This window comes from Mus caroli, chromosome 3 (assembly GCF_900094665.2).
Source record: "Mus caroli chromosome 3, CAROLI_EIJ_v1.1, whole genome shotgun sequence".
Taxonomy (NCBI): Eukaryota; Metazoa; Chordata; class Mammalia; order Rodentia; family Muridae; genus Mus; species Mus caroli.
Window position 1 is genome coordinate 126153083 of NC_034572.1, and position 12815 is coordinate 126165897.

Here is a 12815-nt window from a genome sequence, read left to right on the forward strand (position 1 = left end):
GCTATTAAAAACAATGAATTTATGAAATTCTTGGACAAATGGATGTATCTGGAGGGTATCATCCTTAGTGAGGTAACCCAATCACAAAAGAAGTCATTAAATAGGCACTCACTGAAAAGTGGATATTAGCCCAAAAACTTAGAATACCCAAGATATAATTTGCAAAACACAAGAAAATCAAGAAAAGGGAAGATAAACGTGTGGATACTTCAATCCTCCTTAGAATAGGGAACAAAATATCCATGAAAGGAGTTACAGAGACAAAGTTTGGAGCTAAGACAAAAGGATGGACTATCCAGAGACTGCCCCACCCGGGGATCCATCCCATAATCAGCCACCAAGCCCAGACACTGTTGCATATGTCAGCAAGACTTTGCTGAAGGGACCCTGGTATAGCTGTCTTGTATGAGGCTATGCCAGTGCCTGGCAAATACAGAAGTGGATTCTCACAGTCATCTATAACATGGAACACAGGGCCCCCAATGGAGAAGCTAGAGAAAGCACCCAGGGAGTTGAGGGGGTCTGCAACCCTATAGGTGGAACAACAATGTGAACTGGCCAGTACCCCTAGAGCTTGTGTCTCTGGCTGCATATGTAGCAGAAGATGGCGTAGTCAGCCATCACTGGGAAGAGAGGCCCCTTGGTATTGCAGACTTCATGTGCCCCAGTGCAGGGGAATGCCAGGGCCAGGGTGTGGGAGTAGGTGGGTGGAGGAGCGTGGCGGGGTGGGGGGTGAGGGGTATGGGGAACTTTTGGGATAGCATTTGAAATGTATATAAAGAAGATATCTAATAAAAATTTTTAAAAATTAAAAAAAATTTTTAAAGATGGCCATTTTTACTATATTAATCCTGCCAATCCATGAGTATGGGAGATCTTTCCATCTTCTGAGATCTTCTTCGGTTTCTTTCTTCAGAGACTTGAAGTTCTTATCATACAGATCTTTCACTTGCTTAGTTAGAGTCACACCAAGGTGTTTTATATTATTTGTGACTATTGAGAAGGGTGTTGCTTCCCTAACTTCTTCTCGCCCTGATGTTTATCAGGTTTAGGAGTTCTCTGGTGGAATTTTTGGGGTCACTTAAGTATACTGTCATATCATCTGCAAATCATCATATTTTGACTTCTTTAATTTCCATGAAAGAAAACCAAAAACATAACACAAAAGTTATTTTAATAGGCACACGTATTTTTGAGTTTGAGGTCAGTCTGGTCTACAGAGTGAGTTCCAGGACAGCCAGGACTACACAAAGAAACCCTGTCTCAGAAAACCAAAAAAAAAAAAAAAGAAGTTATTTTAAGTTTTTGACTTACATTTAAGGTTACATTAGTTTCTGGTGAAATAGAAGTGAGTTTTCTTAAAGCCTATCAATTATTTTGAATTTAAAACACTTTGGTAGACGTGGTCTTGTTTTAGCACTCAGTGCAGCTTGCTTTGAAGTCTGAGTTTCAAAGGATCTTACTGGAAAATATAAAGAGCAAAGTGTGAAACATTAGCCAGGAAAAATAAAATAAGTGATCAAGCAGCCGGGCCAGGAAGAGCCTTTCCATCCGAGGAGGTGCACAGCTGAGTCCAGTGACAGATACTAAGGCACATAAGTGTTACCATCTGCTTCAAAACTCGGACAGAATTAGAAAGTGGGCATTCACTGTGACTGGACAGTAGCTTAATGCCCTGTGAAAACTGCAGATGATGAAAGCCACCTGCAGTACTGAGCAGCCACATTCAAAGTAAAGTTCTAGTAGTTTCTGTTGAGTGTTAAATGAAACACTGAAGAGAAAGCCCCTGAAAGATGATGCCCTCCATTAAAGAGCCGGTTTCATTAAAGGCTCTTTGTGAATTTCTGTCTGGTTAAAGAGGACCTGAATATTTAGAGCAAAAGTTAGTTCTTTGCTTCTGTCCAAAATTTTTTGACCTACCAATTTAATTGTAGCTTTCCTTAGCTTTCCATTACGTGTACTGTGGTTTTGAATCAATGTATGGGAAGTCAATGGTTATGTATTAGTATTCACAAGTGTCGGGGTGGGGGCATCGCTATTCCTTCCTGCTGAAGGAGAAAGCCCAGGGATATTGTACTGAAATGAAATACAGGTCTGTTGGGCAGAGCAATTGCATGGCATGTACAAGGCCATCTCTGGTGCCATGACATAAAGACGCACAGAGTGTGTCACAGAGTGGAACAGAAATGCTAGGTAGACCATTACATCTGGTGCTTTTTCATTAGGCTGTCGCTATTTCTACAGACTCCACGTATTCCCTTATAAAACAGTATTACCACCTGAGGACAAATGTTATTACAGGTGTATATATAATACATGAGAATATTGAAAGAGTATTTATATCATCACAATGAATATTTTATAATTTAATGATCTAGTTTTATTCAAGGTAAATATCCAGACTTGAATGAATTGTATTTTACATGACTATGAACTTTGACAATGATAGTATGAGGGAATGTTACATGTATTTGCATATATTTTGCCTAAAGTTGTTATTGTTGTAAAATAATGTTAATGAAGGGAAAAGGTTGAGATTATGGTGCTCATGAGTAAACTTGAGAAACACACACACACATACATGTGACACTAAAATAGAAATTGCGTTCATGTTGTGCCTAATAATTCCATTCTGGATTCATAATATTCTTGGATAGCTAGATATTTATAATGTGAATTCTGATTTGCTTGAATCTGATTATGACTATGACCTGGTTTGATTTTTTTAAGAGACTGAACTATTAAAATATTAGAATTTCTAAAAATTTTTAAAAAGTTTATGATTATAATTATTTTCCCTTTCCCTTTCCTCCCTCCAAACCCTCCTATGTACTCCCAACCCAATTCTTTCAAAATCTCAACCTTTTTTTCTTTAATTGTTTTGCTACATATGTATATGTGTTTGTGTATGTACAATGTGTGTATTCCTAAATACATAAATATAGACTATGGGGTTAGTCATGTGGGAATTTTACATTTCATGCAGTAGTTATAAGAATGTGCTGCTGTTTCTGTCATCATTGTAGCACATGTAATTCTTTGTTCTTTTCACACATGTTGCAGGTATCCCTCATACCTGGCACCTGAGGTAATTGCACAAGGAATTCCCAAAACTACTGATCATGTGCCAAGTGAAAAACCATTGCCTTCTGGCCCCAAATCAGATGTATGGTCTCTTGGGATAATTTTATTTGAGCTTTGTGTGGTATGTATAAAGAAATATTAAACTAATAAAATAAATTGTGTGATCATTAGCATTTGCTTTTTAGAGAGGAAGTTTACATAGTAATAAAATATTTTGTTGTGCAAATTGAATAGATATAAATAGACTATTATATCAGAGCTCATAATTATATTTCAGTCTATAACATTTGAAGGGTACAGTGTTGAACGAATTCAATAAAAGGAAAGTTTCGTTTTTCTATGAGTTTTATGTCACTTGGTTATGTCCTTAGTTTGGGCATCCAGTGCAAGTATGACAGGCTATAGATAAGTCTAAATAGTCTGTGTAATTCAACACTTAGAATTTTATAAACAATATTAAGATACAAGTGAATATCATACCAGCACCTAGCAAATGGAACTTTTTGTGTAGTAGGAATATTTTTAAAAAAATGAGTGGAAAGCTGTATCAAAATCATACTGCAAGGAAGTGTTTACTCTGTCACTAAGATCGTGGCAAAGCCATGCTGCCATGAGACGTTCCCACTGCTGCAGTGTGTGGGAGAGGGGTGTGGTACTGATGAGAACATGAGGAAAAAACATAAACAGTAATATCCACAGTAAGAAAGGAACAGCTAATAGAGGAATTATAGCATTAAAACTTTAAAATAAAACCACATTTTCTAAAACCCAAGGTAATTAAGCTCATTAAGCAATTATATAAACTATCAAGAAAACAAAGTTTTAATGAAATATATGCAATTACTAAAACAAAGAATGTAATAAATTCTAGGAAACTGGAAAAACTAAAAGTAGAAATCCTCCCAAAAGCATTTGTACACAAGGATAAAGAGATTGCAAATATTAAAAGTTAAAAGAAAAGGAAGATGTACCCAGATGTTCTAACATCTGTATAATGGAAATATCAAAAGTAGAAAACAAAGCCCTCCTTTTGGAAGTACAGGGTCTTTTAAGTGGAAAAAATAAAAACTAATAAACCAACAAAAATACAAATACCTGGAAATGGTATGGTAAACCTGCAGAAGATAGCAAATAATAAAAATAGCTGATGATATTGATAGGGTACTTATCAAAAAATAAGGAGGTTTATAACAACTTCATATTGGCTCTGTCTATCGATTTTTGCAGCAGGCTTCTAAAGTTTATATTTCCTTTTTTTTTTTCTTTTTATTCTTTTTGGTTTTTCAAGACAGACTTTCTCTTTATAGCCCTGGCTGTCCTGGAACTCACTCTGTAGACCAGGCTGGCCTCGAACTCAGAAATCTGCCTGCCTCTGCCTCCCGAGTGCTGGGATTAAAGACTTGCACCACCACGCCCAACAAATTTATATTTCTAAAAGTTGGAAAACTATAGTACATAGAGGTCAAGCTCTCTAAGCTATAGTGTAGCAAAGAGTTCTGCAAATTCATGCCTGCTCAGCGTTCTGAAAGCTAAAGCATTTCAAGTCCTTTGGTAAACTTCATCGCTTTTGTAGAGAAGAATCTTTTTTTTTTTTAAAGATTTATTTATTTTTATTATATGTAAGTACACTGTATTGTAGCTGTCTTCAGACACTCCAGAGGAGGGAGTCAGATCTCATTACAGATGGTTGTGAGCCACCATGTGGTTGCTGGGATTTGAACTTAAGACCTTTGGAAGAGTAGTCGGGTGCTCTTACCCACTGAGCCATCTCACCAGCCCTGTAGAGAAGAATCTTAAAACCCACAGTTGTCAGAAGTGAATTTTTCTCACTAAAATCACAGTGAGATGGACAGTGCCTATTTTTTCAAGGAGTGAATATACAGGAGCGACCGATTCAAACATAATTCCAAATAAATGAATTTTAAATTATTAAATTTACAAAATCAACATTCAAGAATGACAGTGAAATGAAGAATATGCAGAACTGTGAGAAGCACAGGACTAAAATTACAGTTCTGAGGGAAAAATACTAGGCCAAATTATAGGCCAAAGTAGCTCAATGTTGCATGTAGAAGGGAATATATTCTAATTTAAGTGCACAGTGGTATCTGTGTGTGTTCACAGTGGCAGAAAAGTAGCAGCCAGCTGAAAATATACATGGGAACAATATCCTTGAAGATTTTAAGTGCTAAATGGAGATGTTTGTATTTGGTTATATAAGTTGTGGGCCGGCTGAAAGCGTTACCGTAGGCCAGCCCATGCTTCAGGCAAGTGATAGAACGTAAAACCAGGAAAGAAACGCAGCAACTGGGTTTTCCCCCAGTGCTCTCTCTCTCATGGTAATTTTGATCTTGAAATATTAAAAATATTTTCAGAACTGTTCAGTTTCTTCAACAGTTTTAAAAGGAGAGACGTGGTGTAAAGGGATTAAGGTAATTTATCAATGTTATTTAATTATCTGGTGATAGAAAAATTCAACTTGTTGTGCATACAATTGCTCAACACATGATTTTTTGGAGATGAAAATTTTGACTCCCAAATCCATGTTAAGGGGTTTTAGAGGCAAACTGATAAGGAAATAACTAAAATGCAATGTGTATCTTTAAAGCAGCCTGTAATACCAGCTACTCTGAGCTAGGGAGAACCGAGTTTGAGGCCAGCCTAGAAAGACTGCCTCAAGTTAAGCATATAGGAAGGGCTGCGGATGGAATACCGTGATGCTGCACTGTTCTAGCAACTGTCCTGATGTAGCAACTTGAGTCCTGGACTCAGTTCCCAGCTCCAAAAGCAACAAAGACAACACAGAAACTCAGCTCTATTGGAAGATGTGGAATGCCGATCTGAAGTTGCTTGAGAGGAGGAACTGCTGTGACTGGTTATCAGTGCAGAGAAGGGATTACTTGAGCAAGAGACATAGTAAGGATTTCAGGGGTAGACTTCCAGGGCCATCTCTGTATTTTACTAAACAATACTGTTGGTGATCAGGAAAACTTAGCAATGATGTGGGGTTCTCAAAAGTAATCAGTGCTTGGAATCACATTTGGATATAATGATTGTTAGATGTTAGTGCCACAAGCAATAAATATTACACAGCTCTTTTAAGAATGTTAACAATAGTCAACAGTCAAGCTGATCATTTTAAAAAATCAGTAAAATCTGATAATAAATAGCAGTGCCAATAAAATCATCTCCAATTAAGGTACAAAAGATACCTGGAGCAGGGAGAAAATTCTAAATATTAATAAGAATTTATTTTCCCATTTTATTTAGGGGAGAAAATTGTTTCAGAGCTTGGATGTTTCTGAAAGAGTAAAATTTTTGCTTACTTTGGGTAAGTTTCATACATTTCGTTATCTTTCCACCAAATACAGTGTATAGAAATAGCTGTCGTGTGCATGGCGTGCTCTGTCTTTAAGTTGCTGTGATGAGGTAAGCATTAGAAAAGATCATGACGAGAGCCTTTTTTTTTTTTAAGTTTTTTTTTTTGTTTGTTTGTTTTTAATTTTTATTTTTGTATTTTGGAGACAGTCGTGCTATGTAGTTATTTTTTTTTTTAAAGATTTATTTATTATATGTAAGTACACTGTAGCTGTCTTCAGACACTGCAGAAGAGGGCACCAGATCTCATTATGGATGGTTGTGAGCCACCATGTGGTTGCTGGGATTTGAACTCTGGACCTTCAGAAGAGCGGTCGGGTGCTCTTACCCACTGAGCCATCTCACCAGCCCCACGAGAGCCTTTTAAAACATGCAACAGTTTTCTTTCTTCATTAAGGAACTTGAACCTCCATGGAAAGAATTCTTAGTTTCATGATTTAGCCAAGTAAACTATTTTCTATAATCAAACTAATAGAATACGAAACTGTACTTCCACAACCACATCTAAACCTTGAGCTGCCTTTCTAATGTTACTGGTTGTCTATGAAAATCAGTCTAGGAAGAATGTTCAGTTCTCTTTAAAACTTGCATATGTATTATTTGAAACGTGTAGTAGGAAATGTGTAATCTAATTCAGAGTGAGAGAAGTTAAATGTATGCTAACGAAAGAGAGAGAACTGATAGGACTATTTCATATGAAGCAGTGACGTGTCAGAATTCCAGTAACAGGTTACAAAGGATAAAACCTGTGGGAGGAGGCAATGAATTAACTAAGTGGCATAAAATTTTATCTGATTCATTAATTCCTTACCAAGACCATACACTACAGCTATCAAGGAATTTGGGGCAGTGTTAAGTGTATCTGAAGACTGAATTTATACTTTTTATCTCCAGAGATATGTGAGGTCATTCTCCAGACCTTATGTAATTAAAACAAATTAATTTTGTAACCATGAAGTAACACAGCACCTTCAAAAATTCCTTGGATTTTTTTTTTTTATATCTTTGTGTAAGTTACTATAATTTAGTGCCTGTGTGGAACTGAACTGAGTGGTTAAGCCTCTGCTTTTGTCAAAGCATATAAGGAAAGTTAATTCTTTAAATAAAAACAAGTTTTAGTAGCTTAGAGACCAAAACTATATCATGATATTTGGAAATTTTTGTCATTGTATTCTCTCCGGTTATTGTGATAGATTAAAAACCAGTGTTTACTCATCCGGCTTTCCTTTTCTCTTAGGCTGTGTAGATGATACTATAACAGTTCTCGCTGAGGAGCATGGGGGTCTGGACATTATCAAGGTTCGTTGTGCACGTGTGCTATTCCAACAGACTATCTGAGCCTGGGTCATTCTTAAAGAACAAAAGTAATCATCTCACAGTTTCCAAGGCTGGATATGTCCTGATAGAGGTGCCCGGAGGCTCAGGTTTCTGATGAGGGAAGGACACTCACAGCAGAGAAGCAAGCTCTTCACTGCAGTGGATACGGGAAGGATGAGATCCCATTCCCAAGATGAAGGCCTGTGGGACCCCATCACCTCTCATGGGCTACCTCTTTTTTGTTTGTTTCACCCCAATTCTTTTCCCAAGCTCCTCTCATATCAACCCCTAGCTCTCAAATTCACCCCCCATTTAATAACACATTAAGTCCAGTGTGGCCGATATGCTCTTCGGTGTGGGTGTCCACTGCTCCATGGTCTATTAACCAGGAGCCACACCCTTACTCATAACTGATTCTGCCTTCACTAGATATCACTGGCTGTCAATAGCTCCCCCACCTCGGGCTCTATGGGTCTCTACCCAGTGTTCCATGATGGTCTTTGAGCCTTGCAGAGGGGGTGTGATATAGATATGGCTGAGCACACCATAGTCACACACTTTCCACACTTTAACCATTGTGATTTTCTGCCTAAACCATTCCCTGTACAAAGAAACTTCTTCTCTGATGACGTCTGAGAATTGGATAACCTATAAGGAGAGAGAGGTGAACTTAGAGAGCTGTATGGTACTAAGGACATTTAGTAGAGTAATAGTAGCAGGTTCATGCTGGCAGCTTATCTCTTAATGGCATCTACTTGCCCTTAAGTTTCAGGACCTGAATGTAGGAAGGGGCATAGTCAAACAAGAGCAATCTGTTTAGGAAAGTTCATTTTCACATTAGGATACAATAACAAGTTATTAAAGCTGTACTTATCTCTCTGCAAATGCTGGCTTCTTCACAGAGAGTGACAAATTAGTATAAATTTAAATAAAGTCTAAATAAAATCTTTTCTTTAATTGTATATTTTCTTTATTTACATTTCAAATGTTATCTCCTTTCCCGGTCTTCCCTCCAGAACCCACCTATCCCACCTCCCTTCTCCCTGATTCTGTGAGCGAGCTCACCCACCCACCCACCCACCCACTCCCACCTCCCCACCCTGGCATTCCCCTACACTGGGTCATCAAGCCTTCACAGGACCAAGGGCTTCTTCTCCCATTGATGACCAACAAGGCCATCCTCTGCTACATAAGCGGATGGAGCATGGAGGCCATGTGTACTCTTTGGTTGGTGGTTTAGTCCCTGGGAGCTCTGGGGAGTCTGGCTGGTTGATATTATTGTTCTTCTTATGGGGCTGCAAACCCTTTCAGCTCCTTTAGTCCTTTCTCTAACTCCTCCATTGGGGACCCTGTGCTCAGTCCAATGGTTGGCTTCGAGGATCCGCCTCTGTATTTGTCAGGCTCTGGCAGAGCCTCTCAGGAGACAGCTATACCAAGCTCCTGTCAGCATGCACTTCTTGGCATCTGCAATAGTGTCTGGGTTTGGTGAATGTATATGGGATGGATTCCCAGGTAGGGCAGACTCTGGATGGCCTTTCCTTCAGTCTCTGCTTCCAACTTTGTCTCTGTATATGTTTTAAAATCAAAACTTATGAGATTTTAAATATTTTAGTAAAATATATTTGTATAATTGATTGTCTATTTTTTTATCTTTATTCACCAGGAGCTTCCTGAAAATGTGATAAATATTTTGAAGAAGTGCCTCACCTTCCATCCTTCTAAGAGGTGATTCCTTAAGGCTTCAGGTTTATCCCAGGATTCTTTCTATAGAGAGTTGATTTAGTATTTGGTATGACAGTGATGGACTAATGGATGATAGCTGCATGTGTTGTAGTACATAGTTGATACCTGTATTGTAAGTGTGATTTAAAGTTAGCTTTTTGTGAATAAAAGAAGTCAAATCATGGTCATCTGTGTTAAGGAGGTATCTAAGACTTTTAACTCCCACCTTGAATGTGTTATATTTTGTAGGACAATTTTTATGACTTTTATCTGTGCTCAGTATTTTCAATTGTCTTTCTCAAGGCCAACCCCAGATGAGTTAATGAAGGACCAGGTGTTCAGTGAAGTGTCACCTTTATACACCCCCTTTATCAGGCCTGCCAGTCTGTTTTCATCTTCTCTGAGATGCGCTGATCTAACTCTGCCTGAGGATATCAGTGACTTGTGTAAAGGTAAAGGTGAATAAAACATAGGTGATAGATGAACCGTGTTTTCAAAAGAAGTTCCCTAGCCTGTTTACTTTTGAATTCATAACAGGTGTTATAGTCATAGGCTTTTGTGGGAAAACACCAGGGAATTAGGAGGTGGTTCTACAGTGTGTCAAATAGAAGTCAAATTCTAGACTCTAAATTACCACTATTCCATATAACGTGGTGTAGACTGCTGTTGATATGCAGGTGAGGGCAGGTTTAACATAAAACTGGAGTCTGTGATTGAGCAGTGAAAAAATAAGGCGGGCTGAGAGTTTTAGAGACAGAGGACAGGGGACAGAGAGGGAAGAGGTTCAGAGAAGATGGAGGAAGGAGAGGACCAACCTGATTCATGGCTTTAAATAGCCACAGGTAGCTGCTAATAGCATAGAAGGGATGGGTAATTAATATAGGACAGTCTATCCAATCTAGGTGGGCACCTTGTACTAGTGTCAGTTGGCTCTGAGTTCATTGTGTGGGTATTTTGTGAGTTGAGAATGTACTGTTATAAATAAATTATAAGCCTCTAGAATTTTGATTTTACTGGGTTGCGGGGGTGCAGGGGGAGGAATTGTGACAGCTAGCCGCAGGGGGTGGATGACTGGGAGTGTGAGCAGGTTCCACAGCAAGGAAAACAAGAGAGTTGGGAGGGCCACCTCATGGTGACCATGGGGGTGGAGAGACCATGTTACTAGAGCATAGCTGACAATAGTGGATTGTTTTTTAATATTACATGCCACAAAGTGGTCTAAAATTGGTCATCAGTAGGAAGCCTGTGCCATTATATTGTCCCATGAAGCATGAGGAAAGCAATGCTTTGTTGACGAGAGGGTTTTTCTACCACAGTCCTTTTTGCAGAGTACACAAATTCCTGTTCTGACCCTCTAACATGGGGCATACATTTTCTAGATTTTACCTTTTTTAGCTTCTCTAGACTTAGGAAGCAGGCTGTGACTAAAGTTGCCTAATAGGATCACTGTGCACATCAACTTAATGTGAGCTTCATCTTGGGGCACGAAAAGTACTGAAGTAGCAGTTTTTCTTCTGTTGTGAGTGCAGGCAGTATGTCAAGATTTTGACAATCTCTGGCCCTTCACTGGCTTTTATGCATGAGCCACTTTTAGGAGGAGTTCAGCCTGTTACAAGATGAATCAAAATGTACGGATTGTGGCACACCTGCACCAAGACACCCTACTCAACTGCACCCTAAGCCTTCCAGTTTCACTATGGGCAGGAAGCTTGTGTGACCATCATGGTCCAGAGGCATAAGCTTACTAAACCATGTGACCTGCTTATAGGACCACAGGATGCTGTCCTTCCTCCTTGCCACCAACATCATAAAAAGTATTCCCTCCTCTCAGGTCATTTAGAACTTCTCCTGCCACAAGCCATATAAGGAAGAAAGGAGTCCTCTGGTGGTAGTAGCAAATTGATTCTGTTTTCTCCTCCCATGGCCTAAAGCGCAGGCCAGTTTACTCCAGTATTTACTGTGAGGAACTGGCCAGGATCCCAGTGATAAATTTTACTGATGTGCCAGTGTTCCCATATAACTGCATATCCTGGGACTTCAAACTCATACTTGTCTGCATTGAGCTTACAGCAATTCATCAATTATAGTTCTGCTTTTACTGTTCTAGTTCTGGTTCCTGAGGCTTTTTTTGCTGTTCTTGCACATTCTCCCATCTGCTTTTCCAATCGTGTGGGTAGTCGTTTGCCTCTGTTCTGTTACCTTTCTTGTGATTCTTACATAAGATTTTTACTCTCATCTGTTAGATTGTTAGCTAGAGTAGCAACTTGCAAAGTCCTTACACACAGAACTGATAACCTGTTCTTCAGCTACTTTTATTAGAATGTCAGCTGTTATTACTATCAGCTATTAATACAGACACAAATGGTAATAGTAATTTTGAAAATTTTACCATTAATAGATATAGACAATGATTACCTGGCAGAGAGATCTATTGAGGAAGTTTACTACCTTTGGTGTTTGGCTGGAGGGGACCTGGAAAAGGAGCTTATAAACAAGGAAATTATTCGCTCCAAGCCACCTGTCTGCACACTCCCAAAGTAAGTAAAGAAAATCTAGGTAATAACAGATTAAATTTTTGGTTGTTTTTTTTTTATTTCATTTTTTTTCTAAATATTCTAATACATGAACATGGAAGCAGTTAGATCCACACTTGTTGGATGGGTTAGAATTTGTAGTTGCAGCATTTTCTCTCTAAAGCAGTGACCCTCAGCCTTCCTAAGGCTGTGACTCTCTAGTATCTCATGCTGTGGTGACCCCACCATAAAAGTGTTTTGTTGCTTCTTCACAACTGTAATTTTGCTACTGTTATGAATCATAATTTAAGTATTTGTGTTTTCTGATGGTCTTAGGAAACCCCTGGTAACAGGTTGTTCTAGCCCCAAAGGGGTCACAATTCAGGCTGAGAACCACTACTCTAGTAATACCAGTGACAAAGCTAACCAGGACAGCATATGCCAGAATTATAACAAATCGAGAAATATATAAAAGTCAAACTTGTCAGGAGACACTTCAACTAGCAGTTACCGTTTTATTTCAAAAAATACGTTTTTAAAGACAAGGTCTCCTGTAGACCATGCTAGTCTTGAACTCACTGGCTATTCTCAAACTCCTGAACCTCCTACCTCCGCCTTCTGAGCACTGGGATGTAGGCATGTGTTCCACACCATGCTCGATTTTAAAATCCACTGTCTAGTCTGAAGCTTATTTCTTCTTGATGATGAGAGTGTGATAGGGAATGTTTTAGAAGAAATAAATTATTTTTTATGACTGTAACAACTGGTTTTTCTCCTTTTTTCTTTTTCTTTAAATCTTAG

General features: G+C 38.7%; 1 protein-coding gene across 3 annotated transcripts in view; it reads left to right on the top strand.

The window, feature by feature from the left end:
• The window catches only part of Tbck (TBC1 domain containing kinase), a 149438-nt gene that overhangs the window by 30803 nt on the left and 105820 nt on the right, over nt 1–12815 (top strand). For all 3 annotated transcript variants that reach the window (XM_029474919.1, XM_021157536.2, XM_029474920.1), the window contains exons 6-11: nt 3064–3205; nt 6355–6415; nt 7700–7761; nt 9443–9504; nt 9805–9953; nt 11900–12038. In XM_029474919.1, coding sequence (XP_029330779.1) covers nt 3064–3205; nt 6355–6415; nt 7700–7761; nt 9443–9504; nt 9805–9953; nt 11900–12038 — 615 coding nt within the window. The remainder of the gene's footprint in view (nt 1–3063; nt 3206–6354; nt 6416–7699; nt 7762–9442; nt 9505–9804; nt 9954–11899; nt 12039–12815) is intronic.